The sequence below is a fragment of the Sceloporus undulatus genome, chromosome 8, assembly GCF_019175285.1.
Source record: "Sceloporus undulatus isolate JIND9_A2432 ecotype Alabama chromosome 8, SceUnd_v1.1, whole genome shotgun sequence".
In the NCBI taxonomy this organism is placed as follows: Eukaryota; Metazoa; Chordata; class Lepidosauria; order Squamata; family Phrynosomatidae; genus Sceloporus; species Sceloporus undulatus.
Genome location: NC_056529.1, coordinates 32,164,097 through 32,185,837, shown reverse-complemented (window position 1 = coordinate 32,185,837; position 21,741 = coordinate 32,164,097). Strand labels below are relative to the sequence as shown.

At 43.2% G+C, this 21,741-nt stretch overlaps 2 protein-coding genes across 5 annotated transcripts; one reads left to right on the top strand and one right to left on the bottom strand.

The window, feature by feature from the left end:
- Window positions 1–163: 163 nt before the first annotated feature.
- Window positions 164–13,947, top strand: CCDC78 (coiled-coil domain containing 78). Its single transcript, XM_042480590.1, has 15 exons — window positions 164–329; window positions 552–683; window positions 1,109–1,195; window positions 1,430–1,609; window positions 2,390–2,548; window positions 2,646–2,696; window positions 3,520–3,608; window positions 5,121–5,199; window positions 5,318–5,443; window positions 6,205–6,419; window positions 6,965–7,139; window positions 8,202–8,245; window positions 10,536–10,602; window positions 12,290–12,390; window positions 13,145–13,947. The coding sequence occupies exons 1-15, from the start codon at window positions 243–245 to the stop codon at window positions 13,269–13,271; spliced, it is 1,719 nt and encodes a 572-aa protein (XP_042336524.1). The 5' UTR covers window positions 164–242; the 3' UTR covers window positions 13,272–13,947.
- Window positions 13,948–14,226: 279 nt separating this feature from the next.
- ANTKMT (adenine nucleotide translocase lysine methyltransferase) lies at window positions 14,227–20,404 on the bottom strand. Of its 4 annotated transcripts, none has more exons than XM_042437994.1 (6): window positions 20,323–20,404; window positions 18,035–18,198; window positions 17,432–17,536; window positions 16,310–16,450; window positions 15,085–15,135; window positions 14,227–14,702 (listed from the first exon to the last, which is right to left on the bottom strand). In XM_042437994.1, the coding sequence occupies exons 2-6, from the start codon at window positions 18,194–18,196 to the stop codon at window positions 14,514–14,516; spliced, it is 648 nt and encodes a 215-aa protein (XP_042293928.1). In that variant the 5' UTR covers window positions 18,197–18,198; window positions 20,323–20,404; the 3' UTR covers window positions 14,227–14,513. The 4 variants fall into 4 exon arrangements, with proteins under 4 accessions (XP_042293928.1, XP_042293929.1, XP_042293930.1 ...); XM_042437995.1 differs by lacking the exon at window positions 20,323–20,404 and adding an exon at window positions 19,297–19,803; XM_042437996.1 differs by lacking the exon at window positions 20,323–20,404 and adding an exon at window positions 18,423–18,680.
- Between the last annotated feature and the right edge of the window lie 1,337 nt (window positions 20,405–21,741).

The following is a 21,741-nucleotide window of genomic DNA, read 5'->3' as shown; positions in this document are numbered from 1 at the left end:
CTTGAGCCTGCTTTGTTACCTGAAAAGAGCCAAGGTTTGCGTTTCTCCTTGTACTTCCTGCGGGAACGGGTCAATGTCTTTTCTTCCTCTGGTTCATTAACCAGGCAAAAGCCACACCTGTTAACAACCAGCGTTGATAGCAACACTGTCTGGCTCTGGGGAGACACACCAAGCAGAGTGACTCTTGGTTTCTTATAGTATTTCCTTCTGGGTTTCTAAATATTGCCTCCATCATTCCCTCGATGGTCCCCATGGATTTTGGAAATGGTCCCGAGAATAGCAGCATCCCTGGCTTCCAAGATCAGGTGCGGAGCCTCACCAATGAAAACGTAAGTGTTGAATGATATGTATGTATGTATGTATGTATGTATATGTATATATATTTATCTCCTTACTTTCCATGGATTTTGGGCGAGGAGGAGGCATTGAAAACCTTGCAACCCAGCACATGAAACAATATTGAGAAGAAGAACATTCAAAGAAGAGGAGAGAAATCAGGACTGGGAGATTTTAACCCCCCCAAGTGCTGGAGTTGTTTTCTTATGCTGCAGGTCCAGCTGCAAGACCGAAATGAAAGGCTCTATAGCAAAATTGGGGAGCTGCAGGAAAAGATGGGACAGTTGGCTGGCTCCAAGACCAACCTGTCATCTAGACTGATCCACAGCGAAGAGGAGAAACTCAAGGTAATCCATAGGCGATGCAGAATAATGTCAAGGAGGTAATATAGGCTGAGTCCCCTTTACCTGAAATGCTTGGGACTAGCTGTATTTTAGATTTCAGGGTTTTGCAATACTTGCGTGTATATAGTGAAACCCACTGGGTGAGCTTGGGCAAGTCACACTCTCTCGGCCTCAGAGGATGACAATGGCAAACCGCTCTCTAAAGACACTTGCCAAGAAGACCCCATGGTAAGTTTCCTCTGTAAATAATCAAATAATGGATCGATTCCAAGCCACTGTCATTGTCTCCGAGAGATCCTTCGCCCATTACTCTTGATGCCCAGGAGCTGTTTGGCACATTGAGTTTGGCTCCTTAGCGAAAGCCTGTTTGACCCTTCCAGAAATCCAGTGTACAAAGTAAACCTCTTTTTTCTTTTTTGCCCTTTCAGATTTCCAAGGACTTTGTTGATTTTCAGATCGAGGCCAACAAAATGAGAGAGCAACACGAAGCGGAAAACTTTGAACTGAAGACTCTGGTAGGTCTGCTTTTGGAGACCATATGGCTTTCAACCTTAGATGGTAGTTTGTCTTCTCCCCACTTCACCCAATATTTTCTCCTCAAAACATCAGGAATGACCACTGTAGACCTAAAAGGAGTTCACTGGCATTCCTTTTTCTGAAGGAACACTAGCTACACCACAGTGGTTCCCTGCCTAGGCTTATACATGAGTATGTACAATACATTTCCTCAATGGGTTTTGCTTTCCTAGATTCTGTCCCTGGAAAATCGTATTCTGGAGGTTGAGCTTCATACCGAGAAAACCACCGGGGAACGCGATGCCTTACGGGAGCGTCTTGAAGCGCTTGAAGCCAACCGCAAGGAGCTGGCGGATGAGTACCTTGTTCTGAAGAGCAACTACCTTGCACTGGGCAAGGAGCATGAACAAGAGGTAAGGGCTGCATGTAAGAACATAGGTTTCTGTTTGTCTGCAAGGGTAGACTCTGCCTCTCATGGGAATACTGTACTCCAAAGAGCCTCCATGCCTTCCCTGGGGTACCATCCTTCAGTATTTCCCTGGCTTTTATACAAGTTTTTAAACATTGTCAAAGGTTGGAGTGCTTCTTCTAAGGATTTGCTTTTGCAATGCCGGTCAACAGTGTGGTGCATAGCTAAAAAGGGCAATGTGATTCTAGGCTGCATCAAGTACAGTGTCTAGATCAAGGGAAGTAATAGTGCCACTCTATTCTGCTTTGGTCAGGCGCCACCTGGAATAATACTGTGTCCAGTTCTGGGCACCACAATTCAACACAATTCAAAAAGGTGTGAATGTGGAGAAAACCACAAATAACAAAAACACTATGTTTTTACCTGAGAGAACAGCTCTCTAGGAATCTCTCGGTCCTCCAGTGCATCTCTGTGGTCAACATCTGCCAGACATTGACCATAGAATTGCGCTGGAGGAGCTACAAATGCCTAGTGGAGTGTTCTCTCTAGGAATCCCTAGGTCCTTCAGGGCGACTTTTGGTTCAAGTTGACCATAGAGTTGCGTCGGGGGACCTAGATATTCCTAGAGAGGAACATATTCATAAAATCCATGAATAATCAGATCCGCAAAAGTCAAAGCCACAAATGTGTTGGAATGAGCATATTTGCTATTTCCACCTGGTGTGAGTTCGGGGGCTGACCCTCTTTCAAATAAACCACCTCTTTTGCTTGGTGTCTTGAGTAGGTGGCCAAGAATGAAGAGTTGAGCAAAGAGTTACTCAACTTGGCCCTTTGCCGTGTGCCGGGAAACCTCCCTGAGTCCAATGCTCAAACGGATGAACCAACTGAAGAATTAAAGCGGGTGCGAGCTTTGGTGCGCCGTCTTTCTGCCCGCAAAGTGAGGGTAGGTAGACAAATGATCATCTTCTCCAAAAGTCTGTCTCTCACTCATATGCAGACATTTTATACTTTCTCTCTCTTTCTGTATCTTTCCCCTTTAGCCTGAAGATGTGGTGGCTTCAGAACATGAACGGCAGAAGCTGGAGAAAAGTGTTAGTAATATGACTATTGTGACTTGGACTTCTTTTACTACACAGTTATGTCACTTTGTTGTTGTTGTTTGCCTTCAAGTCATTTCCGACTCGTGGCAACCCTAAAGCAAACCTATTATGGGGTTTTCTTGGCCAATTTCTTCAGAGAGGGCTTGCCATTGCCATCTTCTGAGGTTGAGAGAGTGTGACTTGCCCAAGGTGGGTTTCATGGCTCAGTGGGGATTTGAACCCTGGTCTTCAGGGTCCTAGTCGAATGCTTAAACGACTACACCACACTAGCTCTCTTAACAACACTTCAATGACCTTGGTTTCATCCCTTTAAATCCTGGGACTTGTAGTTCCAAACTCATCTCCATTGCCTTTTTTTGAAGCATAAGTGCTGTGTTGATTTGGAACAGAAGCAATGAGTTACACGGCAATCCTTGCATCAGCAAAGCTAGAGCTTAAATTTGGGTGCATGAGATACAAAGAGTTGCGTAAAGCCCAAGTATGTACTTTTAGTATTGTAGTACTCATATGGAACCCTGGGATTTGTAGCTTCACAAGGGATTTGGGTTCTTTGTGATAAAGAAAAATTAGGCTTCTCTGTGAGTTCTCTGGCCACACTACAAATCCCGGGATTTAAAAGGATGTAGCCATGGTCATCTTATTTTTATTGACTCATCAACGTATTGCCCAAATTCTGATTTTTGATATCGCACATAGACTACTTAATTTTTTTAAATGATAAAACAGAGAAAACATTTGATCCAGCATAAGGAAGATCTCTGTGTTTTTAATATGTGACAAAACACCTTCTGTTTTCTTCCTCTCTCTCTCCCAGCTCTTTGGAAACCAAGATTATTTCGCCAGAGAGATTGAAAAGATGAAAGAAATGTACAACTCTCAACAACAAAAATTAGAGGAAAGAGTGTAAGGCCATTTACCTTCCTGAGAGCAAGAGTTGGGGTCATATGATCCTTCAGGTGTTGTTGGACTGCAGATCCCAGCAGCCCTGGCCAGCACAGCCGATGGTGAGGCTTGATGAGGATTGCAGTCCAAGGCTTCATCTGCACTGCAGAATTAAAGCAGTTTGACACTGCTTTAACTGTCATGGCTCAGGGCTATGAAATCTTCAGATTTGTAGTTTGCTGTGGCATCAGTGCTTTGATAGAGGAGGCTAAATAGCTAACAAAACTACAAATCCCAGCATTCCATAGCATTGAGCCATGGCAGTTAAAACAACATCAGACTGCGTTATTTCTGCAGTGCAGATGCAGCCAAAGATTTTCTCTTCCATCACTTGTATATGTTTGTGTGTGTGTACATACAGTCACACACATTTGTCTGGCATGAAACTTAGATCCCAGGCTTTTTGTGTGGTTTGTTAACAAAATCCAGAAGACCATCCCAATGAGATTCCTGGATCATGCCCAAAAGAGATCATGCAAATGAAACGGATTGGTATCATCTACCAGAAAAAAGCACCTACCTCAATTGCAGTATCCCAGATAACAGAGCAATAAGATATCACTACCAAAAACTCCTTGTATGTCACCAACTTAGATATATGTTTCAACAACCCCAAATTCTTTCCACACATCTCATGCCGACTGCATATGTGAGGCCTCTTTCAAGAATCGGCAACAGCAACTAGTTGTATTATAACATTATAAGATACATAAAATGTTGGGTTCTTGAAATGTCTATCTAAGGCCTGTTACAGACTGCGAAAATAAAGCTGCTTTGGGTCTCTTTGGAGGTATGCTATTTAAATGATGCATGGGTCCTAGGAATCCGGAAGCTGTACCAAAGATACACTCCAGTGCTTAGGAATGGAGTGTGGCTTTGGCGCGACCTCTGGACTCTTAGGACCCATGCATCATTTAAATAGCATACCTCCAAAGAAACTCGAAGCATCTTTATTTTCGCATCTGTAACAGGCCAAAGTTTGTAATATAATTTTGCATGTATACAAGGAGTTTTGTCCCTAATATCTTGTTGCTCTGTTATTTGGGATATAGGTATCATTTACTCTGCTTGAAACCATAGGAGCTAGAACCTTTTACAAATCCGGCCTACATCCAATAACCAATTTCTGTTGTACCATTATGCCTTCCACGCAACACCCTCACTTCCTGCTATAACGCTCTGCCATACAGAAGAAATAACTGATATGATAGTTACTCCCTACCTTTATTTATTTTTCATATATTCCTTATACACATACCTGGAAGGTAATTTTATACAATATTTCAAATCATTTTGCGCATGAAACAAAGTCTGTGTACATTGCACCATCAGAAAGCAAAGGCGGCACTGTTTCAACCACCCATGAAAAAAAGTTTTGGTTTATGGAATAAGTCCGGATTTTGGAATTCTAGATAAGGCAGACTCAACCCGTATCATGCTGTCTTGAATTGCTTATGTTCTGTGTGTGTCCAGGGTGACTATGGGGAAGGAGCTTCAAGAAGCAAAGAAGGCGATTCGGAGCACGCAGCACAAAATGGCGGAGCAGTCAGCGGTAAGGAGGGCTCCCCAGGGGTTCATTCCTCCTTCCCATTTTAAACAATCTCCTAAAACAGGTGACCAGTACTATCCGATAATCAAGGTAAACTTTTTCTTTTCTATTTGGATTACAGGTTCTGCTCTCCTCTCAAAGCCAGCTCCAAGAAGTAGAAGCAGAGAACTCCCAGCTGCAGTTGCAACTGAAGGAGCTCAACGAAGAGTACCGGTCCCGGCTTGTTCAATACATCACAGACCTTGCGGTGAGCACTTGCTTTTGGGTGGTCAGCTGAGCTATCTGGTGGATGGTGAATACAGAGTTCTGGTCCTGCTCCCAGATCAGAGCTTAAATTCCTGACCTGGCAACCAGAGTTCCAGCTGGCACAGTTGGGGCCAGCATCTCAAAGGCAGCAATAGCAATGTGCGACCAGCCATTTTGCTTGCTCTGCTGCTGGAAAATAAGGGTAGAAGAGGTAGTAAACACTACCATCCCTTGGGGCAGATTGGGTGGTGGAGCTCTCTTACCCTCCAAGTGTCTTCATTTGTCAGCGACAGTCCGTTTGTCATCCCACTTTCTTAGCTGCTTTAATAATGGCTCAATTTCTCTTTCCTTCCACTTCCCCACTTTGTCCTCAGCTAACTTCAATTGGTGCAAACCGAGGTCAAAATGCAAAAGCAGTTTGCACTCAACTCATTGGAAGGACAGGAAATGTTGCCCTTCCCAGTAGACGCAGGCAAAAGCAAACCGCTGCAGCTTCTCCTAGCTTGTCTTTTCTTGCTATTTTGATCAGACTCTCATATTGATTGGCTGCACGGGTCCCAGTTTTCATCTGTGATACGTTGGTGGGTATGAGATCTACAAACCTTCACTCCCCAGGACCATTTCTCTCTTGTTAACAAGAAGCTTGAAAGAGGGATTGTTGGCAGCATTATGGGGTCCCCAGCTGCAAAGGATCCTGGAGCATTAGATCAGGTTCCACCACAACAAATAATGCAGCCTTTCCCAAACTTTCTGTTTTTCAAGGAATACATTGACAGCAAATCAGCTTCTGCTGCAACAGGGGCCGGCAAAGCCCCCTCAGAGCCCGCTCACATGAAGCGCTTTGTGGACAGCATGCTGAAGGACATCCGGGCTTCCTATAAGTCTCGGGAAGAGCAGCTGGCTGGAGCCGCTCGTGGCTATAAGAAACGCATGCAGAAATTGGTCAAAAGGCATGAGGGCCTACTGGTTGCATACAGGTAGGAGTAGAAAATGTCTCAGAAGGCTACGCTCCCCAGAACACCAACCATGAAATTGGACTTGCTTTCTCATACTCTAGCTCAAGAATTCCCAAAGTTTGGTCTTCCAGGTGTTTTGGACTTCAACTCCCTGAAGCCCTCGGCAACTTGGCAACAGTCAGGAATTCTGGCCACTGAAGTCCAAAACATCTAGAATACAAAATTTGAGAACCACTGCTAACCCTGTATTCTCTCCCCTACAACCAAAAGCCCAACAGATGACATTGTACTTTCTAAACACCACTCCACACATGTGAATGTGAAGCATCTTGTGGTTCCTTGCTGTTGGGTGCCTTCAAGTCATTTCTGAATTATGATGAATCTAAGGCTTATTATGGGATTTTCTTGCCAAGGTTTGTTCACTGAGAATATTCTACTCTCCATTAGCCAGTAGCCAATTTTGGCAGGTGAATGAAACATTTCAGGGGCATTGTAAATGATTTATTAGTTTAGCCATTTCTCTCCAAGCCTAAGGATTGACCAGTAATCCCATTTGTTGGTGGCAGGATGCAGCGGGAACAGATTCGGTCCCTGGGCACCAATGACATGGATCCTGGTCCAGCAGAACACCATTTCAGCATCACAGATGCCGAGCTGTTGACAAGCACCTCTCAAGAGCTGAACCAGCTGCGGGAAGACAAAGCGAACCTGGAAGGCCAGCTTCAAGAACTGCAGATGAAGGTGATGCTGGTTGGATGCTACCTGTTACCTGAAAGAATCCATCCCACCTTCTTCTGGGATGTAGCTTTGGAAAGAGAATGGGGTGATGAACCACCATAGTCAAAGAGAAATGAGGCCACAGGGGACTTGAGGTCAAGAACAAATAGAGATGGGCAAGAATTACTGTATATACTCATGTATAAGTCTAGAAATGTTAGTCAAAAAATTGACCCCCAAAAGCTGGATCAACTTATCCACGGGTCAATGTAAGTACTGTATTTTAACTTTCCCATCTCAGTAGAGTGGCAAAAGGTAAGAACTTAGTCCATCCCGGGAGCAACCAAAAGATGCACTAAGAACATCCTGACAGTAAGAGCTGTTTGACAGTGGAATACTCTGCCTTGGAGAGCGGTGGAGTCTACGTCTTTGGAGGGTGTTTAAGCAGAGGCTGGATGGCCATCAGTCAGGAGTGCTTTGATGGTGTCTTTCTGCATGGCAGAATGGAGTTAGATTAGATTGCCCTTAGGGTCTCTTCCAAATCCAGGATTGTAGGATTCCTGCAATTTTTTCACATTTGGGAGTTTGCAAAGACATAGCTAGGTTAATTTTCAGCATCAAATGAAAAGTGGGTGCGAGGGGAGGGATGAAGGTATCCAGCAGCACCAGACTAACCGGTTTATTTCAGCATGAGCTTTTATGGGTATCAATCCATGCAGCATTTGAAGAAGTGGATTGATAGTCATAAAAGCTCATGCTGTAATAAATCGAGTCTCAAAGGCGCTGCTGGAATCCTTCACACACACACACACACACAGAGAGATAGAGAGAGAAAGAGAGAGAGAGAGAGAGAGAGAGAGAGAGGACATTTAAAATGAAAAAAGACGAGGCTGTCTCCCAAGCATCGTTTCCCCCAATGCATTCCCCAAAAGTTAGTTTTGAAAGGTTTTGTTTGATCACAGCAGTCTTTTTGGCTGTAGTGTATCTCCCAACACTGCAGTTGGTCTGCTGTTGTAATGACAAGACAAGCGTTCAAGTAGACATTTGGATCAAAATTTAATTCGTACTTTTCAACTTGCTTTGCAGGTAAAGCTAAGTGAACATGTTGGCCCTCAGACATCACCTCCACAGTGAGTACCACTTCTTGGTGTGTGACGTCAGGAACAGCAATCCAAAACATGTTCTGTGTCTCATGTGCTAGTCCTTTCCATACCTTCCAACATTTCACAGGTGAAAACTAGGACACATGTGGCCAAGCAACACCAGATCGTTCTTAAGATGGTAAAAGTTATTAACGAGGGAAAGCATACAAGGTAGCAGTGGCTGCAGCAGTTTGCTTCTGCCTGAGCCCATTGGGAAGAGCCAGATTCTTTTCCCACTAAATTAACTGAATGCAAACCAATTGCTTATTGGAATTTTAAAAAATTCAAGCCATGGATGGTTGAATCTGTGGATAAAAAAACCCATGCCCACTAGAGGGCAAGCCTGCAGTCCTCAAAGCTTCCTCCTATGAATGCAAAAGGGAGCACAATGCATTCCTCAGTTCATACCATCCTTTCTATACAGTCAGAAGAATTCCCCAGGACATCAAAAGTGACCTATATTTTGCTTATGCAGTCCCAGGACAGACGAGGAAACTTTCCCACGGCTTGCCTGCATATTTCCTCACAATCAGATCACCTATCCCCATGGCTTAAGCCACCGCAGTGAAATAAGTGGATTTACCCATAAGTACAATACAAGCACTTTCTTTTTTCAAAAATGCAAGTATTGACAGCCCAAGGCCTTATCATCTCACCAACATTTCTCACCAGTGAAGCCTGCTGTTTCAGAGAACACTCCATTTGTACAATAATGGAGGTGGCTAATATTGTTTTATAGTAGCTCATTTGATTGTCTTTGCAGGAAGGTAGTTCTGATGAGTTTTAAGAGCATTTAGTGTGGTGGTTGTTGCCTTCAAATTGTTTCTGACTTATGGCAGCCCTAAGATCCTATCGTGGGGTTTTCTTGGCAAGATTTGTTCAGAGATTTGGATATGCATATGTAAAATACTCGATGCGGCTCATTCCTACCTACGCCAGCCTCCCTCAACCTGAGATGTGTTGGGAATATGACCCCCATTCTCCCAGATCATGTGGGGATTGTCATCTTTGTTGTTGTTGTAAACCAACTTCATGTTGATCCTGACTCATGGCAACCTTGTGGATAAGACATCTCCAAAACTTCCTATCCTCAACTGCTCTGCTTAGATCCTGTAAATTCATACCTGTCCATCTATCTAGCACGTGGTCTTCCTCTCTTTCTACATCCCTCTGGCTTTCTCTTCCAATGAGTCGATCCTTCTCATGATATGATCAAAGTATGGCAGCCCCGACTTAATCATCTGAGCTTCCAGGGAGATTTCAGGCTTGCTCTGCTCTAGGACCCATCTATTTGTCTTTTTCATCATTCATGTTATCCTCAGCACTTTCCTCCAGAACATCCCAAATGAATTGATTTTCTTCTTCACTGTTCAGCTCTCATGTCTGTACATGGCAATAGGGAATACACTGGCTTGTATGATGCTAACTTTTGTGCTGAGTTGTATATCTTTAGAATTTTGTCTAGTTCTTTCATGGCTCCCATTCCCATTCCTAGCCTTCTTCAAACTGCAATCCCCATTCGGACCTCTGTTTGATCCAAGGTGAGGGAACTCTTTTACTATTTAGTGTAGATCCTCTGTCATCATTGTTTTTGTTAAGCCTGCCTTTGCACTTTCTTCCTTCATCTTCCATAGTAGTTGTTCCAAGCCTATATTTTCTGCTAGTAGAATGGGGTCTTCTGCATAGCTTAGATTGTTGGTATTCCTTCTTCCTATCTTCACTCCTCCTATCTTCTGTGTCCAAACCTGCTCTTCATATAATATTTTCTGCGTACAAGTTGAACAGATAGGGTGAAAGGATGCAGCCTTGCCTGACCTCTTTGTTAACTGGGAACCATTCTGTTTCTCCATATTTTGTCCTAACAGTAGCCTCTTGTCCTATGTACTAATTCCTCATCAGGACCATCAGATGTGGTGGCACTCCCATGTTTTTTAGAGCGTTCCATAGCCTTTCATGATCTTTGCTATAATCCACTGGGGGTCCCATTCCACCAACTGAGAACCTGAGAACCACTGCTATACAGAAGTCTAAGTATCTTGCCAAACTACAAATCCCAAGATTCCATAGGTTACAGCTAGAGTTGCCAGGTGAAATAAGGAAAGGTGGTAAAGCAAGGGAAGTCAGTTGCAGCTCCCCAGAACGTTTTGGTCTCCAGCTTTCATCTAATATATCCAGCACAGCCAATACCGAAGAATGATGGGAGTTGCAGTCCCAGCTCAGCGCTGGTGATGACCTTGTGGTTCTTCCCAGTTCAAATCTCTTCCTTTTCATTCCTTAGCACCTTGGATGAGGCAGGCTGGGTTGAGCTCAGGAAGCAGCTGCGGGAATTCACTCACTCCACCCAGGTAAAACCCTCCTCGAATATGGCATTGCTGATGACCTCAAAGATATTAGGCTCCGTATTTTATATTAATCCGGTCCCATTTTTGTTTGTTTGCTGGGGAGGGTGTCTATGCATGGAAGTAAAGTTCATGCTGCAGCCTTAAAAAAAAGAATGCAATTTTATCAGAAGAGTCTGGAGCGGTAAAGTCCTTAGAAATGTTTTCATGGCTGACCAAGAATTCAAACCCTGATCTCCAACAGTGATACACAAACCACATGCAAACATCATGCTTGCTCTCATTAGGTTCTCTACAGCCTTAATACTCATTTCTGGCCAGTCAGGATCTAATAACCTCCAAGAAAAGTCCTTTGCTACTTGCAGTTTGGTGCTTCACCACATAGGTCAGCTTCATGACTTGATGCTTTGCTGAAAGGCTGCAGTTATGCACTTTGTTGCACAGGTCACCCAGCGACTTGCGGTTCCTGGGGCCAGTTTCCAGCCTCAGACATTCTTGGTTAATCCCAGCAGTTTCTCATCATGTGAGGAGGATGGCTGCATGCTGCAAGTAAATGCTGGATTATTATTTTTTTCCAAATGTATTGCTTACATTTTTGCATAGCTGTCCCGATTTGTGATTTTATACGTCATGGGAACGAGCCTTCAGCACTTCACAAAGAATGAGGGGGTGAGCCATTCCAAGGCAGAGCATGTTTTGCTTTATTCCTGGCCTAAGGGTTGCCTTTCCCATACAAATCTGTGCCGGATTATAAAGATGTTCTACAGAGGCTTCATGGCTGATGGAAACCTTGAACCTTTACACAGATGGTTTTTTACTTGGTCAGTAAATGGCTGCATCTGCACTGCAGAAATAATGCAGTTTGACATTGCTTTAACTGCCAAACTTCAAAAATAACACAGTTTGAGACCACTTTAACTGCCATGTCTCAATGCTATGGAATACAGTGGTGCCTCGGGTTACGAAATTAATTCGTTCCGCCATTCCTTTCGTAACCCGAAAATTTCGTAACCCGAAACATTTTTCCGTTAGCACTGGAAAGCCTATAGCTGCACTTTGCAGCATTTGAATTTCGCGCCGAAATGAATTTCGTAACCCGAAAAATATTTTGTAACCCGAAACAGTTTTTGCCAATCCAACTTTTTCGTATCCCGGAAATTTCGTAACCCGATCATTTCGTATCCCGAGGCACCACTGTACTGGGATTTGTGGCATCAGAGTTCTCTGACAGAGAAGGCTAAATAGCTTACAAATCCCAGGATTGCACAGCATTCAGCCGTGGCTGCTAAAGTGGGATCAAACTGTATTAATTCTGCAGTGCAGATGCACCCATTGAGTCTTGACATTGGGCCTTCACCATTTGCAATCTTTCTGACATTTCTTTATCTCAGCCCCTTTCTCCAATCCAGCATCCTCCTTATGTGATGTACTACACCTGCCATCAGCCAACATGCCCATTGACTATACTAGCTGGTGGTAATGGGAGCTGTAGTCCAACACATCTGGAAGGCACCAGATTGAAGGAAGCTGCTGGATATGATGGAGCAGTTTTGCTGCTGTGCTTGCTCAATAGCCATGTTATGCTATATTGACCTCTAACATTTATGAGCCACTCTGAAGGTCCACAAGCATCAAAAAGGCTTTCAGTACCAACCAGCCAGTCAACCAAACTCTTCTTGCCTTTTCACAACAGGAAGATTTGGAAAAGGAGAGGAGCCAGCTGTTGGCACGAGCCACAGTGGCAGAAGAGCAGGTTGCCGAATTGCAGGACTATGTCGATAAGCATCTGGGGAGGTGAGAATGAAGTTTGGATTGGCTACTGGTTGCCTGGTGTACATTATTCTTAGACATTTATCTATTGCTTTTGAGTATTTAACATTTTCCAGTTATGATATTTACAATAATCCTGCCAAGACAGGTCAGAACCACAGTACTCCCCAGTCCTTTGTTGAGGGAATCCATGAGGACCCAGGTTAGCAGACTTGATTTTTCATCTCCTGTCAAGTAGGCATTTCACTGCAATAAAAGCTTTCTCTTTGCAAAGACAGCCTTCAATTCCAAACTCCACTTCAATATCCACTAAACCAGGGGTATGAACTGTATGGACCTGCAGATGCTGCAGGACTGCACATTCCAGCATCCCCAGCCAATGGTGATGAACAATGAGCATTGCAGATCAGTAACATCTGGTTGTTCTTGTTGCCGCCTTTGAGTCAACTCTGACATATGGTCTTCCTCACAACATTTACTCAGAGGAGCTTTGCCAAGGCTGTCCTCTGAGGCTGAGAGAGTGTGACTTGTCTAAGGCCACCCAGCAGGTTTTTATATCTGAGTGGAGATTTCAGCCCAAGACCCCCAGTGTCCTAGACCATCACTGGAGCCACTGTTGGCTTCCAAAGAACATCTGGAGGGCCACATCATTCCCAGCTCTTAACTAGATGTTTGAAGCACTTGCAATTTTTCAAGCTCTACAGATCCTGAGAACCTTGGGCATTTCTGAGTACTGCAGTGTTGGGCTGATGCTGCTTTTGTTATGCTTGTAATGCAGATACAAGGAAGAGATCTTGAGGCTGAGGAAACTCCTAGGAACAGATGGCCTCCGGGTGTTTAGTGCTGGAGCTTCCAATGCCCCAGTGACTTCAAAAACCAAGAGGAATATCAGCAAGGAAACATAGTCTCCACACCATGAATCATGAGCCGAGTGTTCTTGTAGCATCCTCAAAAGGACTGGTATCTTGGCCCAAGCAGCAACTGGACTGCAATACATGATTTACCTCTATCTCTCAGAGAGGATTCCCAGAAACAAGTAGTTCAAAGAGGTCTTTCAACCACTCTTTTTGTTCTTTATTTCCCTGTTTCTTTCTCCATGGCATTCACTCAGAGCAATGCAAAAGGTTGTTTCCCCTCCCCACTATATTCTCCTAATAAACTATCGAGATAAGTTAGGATCAGATAAATTAACTGAATTAGAACTCAAATTGCAGATTCTAGATACATGACACCATGCAATATCTTGCATCCAAATGCAAGCAGCTTATTTCTCATTTAAGCATCCATACTGTGCTCATCTTATGGCTGGCAAGTTTCCTTATACAGGCTCCAATACAGGGTTTGGTGCTGTGGCTTTTAGAAGTGATCCCAAAAGCAATGACTGCAGAATCTGCAGCTGCACCACATTAGTAAAACACATCAGAATCTAGTGTACAATTCAGGAATTCTTTTTTCCTCTTTCCTTCTGTCACAACCGATCAACTCAGTGAGAACCAGAACTTAATAGATGTTGCCCTTAGTATCACAAACACTCAGTAAAATATAACGTATTGTGAAAGTTCATTACAAATAAACAGAACATGTACCCTGAACAAGACGAATGGTTTTCTGCCCACATATTTTCAATGGTCGTAGGGAATTCTTTTAGAGCTAGGAAGTTAACTCCCTGCTGCAACTCCCTACTTGTTGCAGCAGGGAGCTAGAACTTGTAATGGCCATGGTTGTAATTCACTACTTGCCAGGGGAACAGGAACACCTTGTCTGACTGTTACTCATCAATGGGTGCATGTGCTTGGCTTGGTCTAAACAAGAGTGACAAGAAGGAGCACATGGGTGGCTACCTTGTGCTGTACAGTACAGAGGTTTTCTTTGTAATATCTTTTGCATTTTGTCCAAGCTGCAACACCTGAAATGGCCACTCGAGAGAACCAGAGAGCATTTAGTAACAGGAATGGTCACATTTCTGTAACTGACAGCATTCTGGCTCATAGGATTGCTTCTCAAAATATCTCATATCTCCTCCCTGCTTCCTCCCAATTTGGACTCTAAAAGGTCCAGCAATGGAAAAGAGGCACAGCCTACTTTCCAGACATCCATAAATACCAGCAGGTTTCTTTGCAAACATACGTTTCCATGCTGGTTAGTTCTTATACCGGGCTTCCCTCTGATTTGTCCTGCTCAGTTTCCCGTATAGTCTTGATATCATAGGCCCAGGCTTGGTTCACACCTTCCCCGTCCGTCGTGGTGGGGATCCAGCTGGGGAGAGGGAAACGGCCAGCAACTACGCGAGCATCTTCTGGAAGTTCCATGAGCAACTTTCTCTCTAGAAGTAGCAGCTGGAAAGGAAAGGACAGAAGCTGTGCAACTGAGGATGTGCATTTCTCATATCAATGAAGGCAGGGTTGTCCATGCCATTGCATTTCTGATTTCAATGGGCTCATTCACACCCATGGTTTTATATTGAGGAGATTCAGATCTCCTCCGGAATGTGAAACCAAATCAAAGTTCCCACTACATTTACCCCGATCAAATCACTCTGTGGCATTTTTACCCCTATTGCCATTCACACTGCCCTTGTATTGATTTAAAATGCAGCCTCCATTTCTAACACATTTGATCATTCTCATATTTAAAAAAAATATATCAATCAAGTGATGCGCATCTTCAGCACTCTACTTTCGCTTTCACTGTTAGTCTATGCACAAAGATTGTACTTACCACACTGGGAGCCAGAAATACGGTTACATTCTTACAGTCTGAGAGATTCACCTTTAAAAAGGGGATGGGGAAGACACAAATAGGATAACTGGTTAGTCTGGTCAAGTTCAGTCCCTACCAGCTTCAACTGAAAGTCGTTCTCTGCTTCCTATTCAAGGGCTCATTTACCTTTGCCAGAATGCTCCAGGCTGCCTCTGGAGTATTCTGGCTGCCTTCCTATGAGGTCCCTGTGAGCTGGCTGTTACCACCATTGGAAACACAAGTCAGGTCACAACAAGGTGCACAGCCTCATTCTGATCTGAGTGAACAACTCAGCAGAAATGGAACCCGGTTGGAAGGCAGCCATCCATTGTCGCCACATTTTGTTCCAGGTTTTCTGGAAAACTCGGAGCAAAAGGTAAGTCTTTTCAATGCAGAGCAAGGGGTGAAGACCCTAAATCAGGTCCAGACATTTTGAAAACAGCCCAGATTTGAGTTGGGATTTTGAGCCTGCATAACAATAAACAGCACACAGTGAGCCTCGGAGTAATTCAGAATTTATCAGCGATGTAGACAAGCTCCAAGACAACAGGTGCCAGCTGGAACAGACAAGTCAACTCAACCTTGCCATCCAGATGTGTTGGACTATAAGCACTCTGGAATTCTGGGAACTATAGTCCAATGTATCTGGAGGATACATTGTGGAGCATCCCAAACTGAGTGACACAGTAGCTAACTTCATAGGTAGAAGCCTCCTTCAGTCCCTAATGTATCCAGTTAAATATGCGTTTCCAATATGTGGGCTGTGAAAGAAAAAATATCAGCAAGTCTCTTGAGAAAAAATTGATAAAACTGTCCTGGAATGAAGTTTAAATATGAATGAAACTTGTCAAGAAAACCCTATGGTAGGTTCGTCTTAGGGCTGCCATAAATCGGAAACAACTTGAAGACAGACAACAATAATCTATATACTATGATGGAACATATAATTAACAATATTAATATGAAGAAATACAAAATGTAATAATATTAAGTGCTAATTTTCTGATCTAAATCTACAACCAAGCACTGTATAATATCCCTGAAGATTATACTTTATGCACCCGAGGAAGTGGATTACAGCCCATCAAAGCTACAACAACAATCTTAAAAAGTGCCACATAAATCTTTATTGTTCCAATGCCAGGGTGTTTCTGTGTCTTGTTGGCATACACAAAACTTTACTTTACAAGAGTTTCTGTCTCACCTTCCAAAGATCTTCTCGATGGTAAGAAACCTTTCCGTAGCACCCAGCCTTCCAGGCGTGATAGCTGGATAGTCGGATAAGCCATGGATTGAGTTCATAACCAATGGCTGGCCTGAAGCCTTGCTTATAGCCTTCTAGTACCTGGAAGGAGAGCCAGTGTTTATTTACCAAGTGGATTTTTACTGCCTAAAAACATCAGCAAACATCTTGCAGGTAGCTGTCCTTATGCAGGGACGTAGCGGGGGGGGGGGGGGGGTTCTTGGGGTCTGGATCTCCCCTTCCGTTAGATAAAATGAATGGTGTGTGTTGCTGCGCCGCCGCACCCAAGCCCCATTATAATGGTGGCACTTAGTCTGGACCTACCCCTTCCCAAAATCCTGGGTACGTCCCTGCCTTATGATGGGTATTACCTGCTCAGAAAGGCAGTAGCTGTCCAGGATTTTGGTCAGAGAAAGGTCTTTGCTGAACCTATTGGTCTGCCTGGGTACAACATAGCCGTTCCCACTCTACTCAGATGAAACCAGCACTACCTATGTAATTTCCCTTCCACCCTAGCACCAACCTTAGGAAATTACTCTAGTTCTAAGGTTCCTCAGCCACTGCCCATGCCAACTGTGAAATCCTGGAAGCTCAAAACACATGGGTACCTTCCTCTTCTTCCCAAAAACTTAACTGAAACAAGGAGTCAGTGAGTGAGAAAATATTTGTGAAAGAGAGGGAAGTACCTGTGTTCCTTTTGGGCTATCTTAAGATAAACTGTATTACTACTACTACTACTACTACTAATAATAAATTTTATTTTTATCCCGCTTTTCTGCAATGATCAAAGCGGCATACAAATTAAAATTTCAACATCAAAATACATACATAGCAATAAAAACAATATATAAAAATATATTAAAAACTATGTTTGTATAGTTATAGGAATACAGTCCTATAGGACAGTTGCCTGTTGGTATTTTAAGTACATACCTACAAAGTGATACATTGTTCAATGTGCTGCATTCAAAAATATCAACCATTGGGATTTTTGTTGGCACTTCATATTGTTCTTCTGTCGCTCTGTTATTTCGATTACCATATTTGAGATGGGTGCTGGTTTTTTCCTGGTACAGTACTTACAATTCTGCCATCTCCTGACCCCAAATCAACCAGTTTCCCTGAGCGTCCTTTCAGCAGCGACATGACATTCTCCACTTGCTTGACACTTGCTGGAACATAAGGCACCTAGATGAGAGAAAAAGGCCAGTCCTGAGTTGAGAAGGGCTATGGCACTACCAGTTAGAGTTAATACACTGGCAACATATGGGTTTCACAATAAACCATGGTTTGTCTTAGGCATCTGTCTATTCTAATATGGGAGGGATAAAAATCTCTGTGATACATAATGAATCTAACACAAGCTTCGTATGTGGGATGATGTGAAGAGATATGAACATTCTTTCTTTGGTATATCATCTGCCAAGGCTTTAGCTCACACATATAAGTCATCAAACAAAAAAGCTAAAATCAAACATTGAAGATCAGGTGAAATTCTTCAATATGATGGCTGTCATTCTGATTGTGTGAGTTAGCTTTGATTGTTGATGTTATTGTGTGCCTTCAACTCATTTCAGACTTATGGAGACCCTATCATGGGGTTCTCTTTGAAATTTGATTGTATCATTTACATGCCTATTAACTGTGCCATTCTTCCTTTAAAACTCCTGAGAACTTGTCCCTTACCTGTAACCTTAAAGGTACTTTGCGGAATCCTGGCATGAGAATCCCTGCCCACACAACATAGGCAGTCAAACCTGTGCCCGCCGCAATCTGAAAGAGGCCCCAGCCATCCACTGTTTTTCCATGCAGCTCAGCTGCCAGTTCTTCTGCATCCTCAGGATCCATGTCTGCCAAAGCAAAACAATTTGCAAATCAATGGGCGACAAGCGATAAGAAAAACAAATGAAATGAGACTTCGTCCCAACGCAAACACTAGCTTCCCCCCAAAGGAAACCTCTAATTTCCCCTTTCATGCCTCCTAAAAATCTGCCATTATCTGGCCTTCCTCCCTCACTCTTTCTCCATTAGAGTCTCATTTGGGTGCAGTTCTTAAAAAGATTAATAACCTCACCTCAAGGTTTGAAATGTACTATCTACAAATGTGACACATTTTATACTTGTGGGGAGATAAATGGCATTACTTCCCTTCTGTAGTTAAACAGATACAAAGATGAATTTGGTTTGTTGACTTGCTCTCCCAGGTCTTTATCGGCTCTCTCTCATATCTAATCTCACAAACCCAAACAGTGCAACAAATATCCTAGAGTTCAGAGGCTGCTATAAAACAACTTGCGGTGCAATCTTGCCCGCTCTCATTCATCTCAGTAGGGCTTACCCTCAGATAAATGGATTTAAGATTTCAATGTTACTTATCCGGTGTCCTTATTTCTCTCCCCAGTCATAAACAATCAGGTTGTTTTAAGGAGAGACAAGGACTCTGTGTCTCCGTGTGTGTTCCCTTTCCTTATGGGCAAAGGATGCATCTACACCGCGGAATTAATGCAGTTTGACACCATTGTGAACTGCTGTTTGACAAGGATTCATTTTCAACAGTTGGGAAGTATGCCCTTCTGTGTATTAACTCTGTTGAATTTCTGCATATTACACAGTGGTTTCTTCTAAACTTCAGCAACTTTTCACTTGATGCATACTAAACCAAATGTGTTATGTCAGTTTATCACATATGTATATAAACAGCCATACATAGTTTGAAGTCGAAGGCTTTCATGGCCCACATCCATAGTTTTTGGTGGGTTTTTCAGGCTTATAGAACATGGCCACATAGTTTGAAAAACCCACAAAAAACCATACATAGTTTTATTGTATGGTCCTTTAGCCTTTATCACATATATATATAAACAGGCATACAGTTTTATTGCACAATCCTTTATTCTTTATCACAGATGTATATAGACAGCCATACATAGTTTAACTGCACTATACACCTTTATTTGTGGTTTGTTGCTCTCCATCATTTCTGATGCGAACCTGTCTCTGGGTTTCCTTGGCAAGATTTGTTCAGAGGAGGTGTGCCACTGCCATCTCTGAGGCTGAGACTGTGTGACTCACCCAAGGTCACCCAATGGGTTTTGATGCTCGAGACAGGAATCGAACCCTGATCTATAGTCATAATCCAACACTCAAACCATTCCATCTCCCCGACTCTCTTGCTATTATTGTAGCCAAGCATTAAAGGTGACAGGAGCTCTCTCCAGTTTTCACTCTGCCAACTTTGCTTTTGACTCGGCTCAAGAAACAGGAAGGTTTCTAAAGCCAGAAACAGACTTGCATCCTGGCTGCTGAGGACGACTAGAGCTGTCTATCTGTCTGGCTGTCTTTCTTCATTCCTTTCTTTTCCCTTATCTTTCCTCTTTTCCTTCCTTTCCTTTCCATTCCTTTTCTTCCTTCTTTCCTTTCTCTTTTGCTTTGCTTTCCTTCCTTCCCTCTTTCCTTTCTTCTTTGCTTTCAATTCCCTTCCTTTCCTTTCCCTTTCTTTTCTTCCTTCTTTCCCTCCTTCCCTTTCTGTCTTTCTTTTTCTCTCTTTCTTTCCCTTCTCCTTTGCTTTCATTTCCCTTCCTTCCTTTCCTCTTTCTTCCTTTCATTCCTTCCCTCCTTCCTCTTTCCTTCGTTTCCTTTCCCTTCCCCTTTCTTTTTCTTTCTTCCTTTTCTCCTTTACTTTCATTTCCCTTCCTTCCTTCCTTCCCTCTTTCTTTCTTTCATTCATCCCTTCCCTCCTTCTTTCCTTTCCTTCCCCTTCCTCTTTCTTTCTTCCCTTCCCTTCCTTCCTACTTTAAACCCAAATGATAGTGGTTTGAGTCTGGAGAGACCATGAGCCTGGAGACCAATCCCTGCTCTGCCATGGAAGCCCTTCTTGGCCCTGGTCACACTCTCTCAGCCTCAAGACATGCTCTCCTTTATTCCCCCCTTCCTCCTCCTCCATCTCCATTGAGGCCTATATAGCCCCCCTTTACCTCCAGAGCTCCTCTCACAAAATGTCCGTCGTTAAAAGCGCTCCGTCTGGAAACAAGGCCCTCTGCGCCTTCAGTTCCGCCTCTAAGAAAGCAATAAAGAGCAAATGAGGCTGCGTCCACACTGGAGAAATAGCCCGCTTTGGCACCGCTTTAAGTCTTTTTCTAGCTCAAGGCTATTGAATTCTTGGAGTTGAAGTTTGTTGTGGGATCATGTGTGTGTATATATATATTTATCATATGTGTATATAAACAGCCATACTTAGTTTTATTGCATGAGATAGATAGATAGATAGATAGATAGATAGATAGATAGATAGATAGATAGATAGATAGATAGATAGATAGATAGATAGATAGATAGATAGATATCTCCACACTCACAGATATCTATATCTATATATAGGGATACACATACACACACACATCTATATCTATAGATATATGTGTGTGTGGAATATAGTCTCTCTCTCTCCCTCCCTCTCTCTCTATATATATCTTTTATTATTTATCACACACACACATATATATATCAACACACATAGTTTTATTGCATGATCCTTTATTCTTACTCCATATGTATATACACAGCCATAATTTTTAACACATGATCCTTTAGTCTTTATCACATATGTACATAAACAGCTATACATATATACATATATATATTTTTATATATGTTCAGGGTGACAGATGTCCTAATGGCAGAGGAGGACAAGGCACCGTGAAATGTAGGACATTCAAGAAACGAAGGCCTAGGAGCCCTCTCCTGTTTTCACCCTGGCAACCCTACTTTAGACCCAACCAACACTAATGCATCACCTCCTCAAAACTTCTCTGAAAATGACTTTGGCCCTCAGGTGGAAACTGATTCCCCACCTTTGCATTAAGACATTTGGGTGAGCACTTTGATTTTTATGACAGCCAGCATGGTATAGTGGTTGGAGCATTGGACAGTATATGACTCTGGAAACCAAGGTTCAAATCCCCAGTCAGCCATGAAAGCCCACTCAGCCGCCCGCTGGGTGACTTTAAGCAACGCATACTCTCTCAGCCTCAGAAGATGACAATGGCAAACCCCTTCTGATGAAACATGCCAAGAAAACCCCATGATCATGTTGCCTTAGGGTTGCTATAAGTTGAGGACGACTTGAAGGCACAAAACAAATCCCTGCTTCCCTGCCTCTGAGCTCCAGGCAAGGCTAGACTTTTCCCCATCCCATTTTAGATCCACAACATACACGTTGTGAGAATCAAGAGGGGAGATCAGAAGTGATGCTCCAAGAGAGAAGAGGAGGATAAAGGATGGCTCCCTCCCGAATGGCAGCTTATGGCGTCAGACATTAGGCACAGGAGGGAAATGTGATCCTTCAGGGCAGATAACTTCAGAGGAAGGGGACCATCCATCATCCAACATGCCAT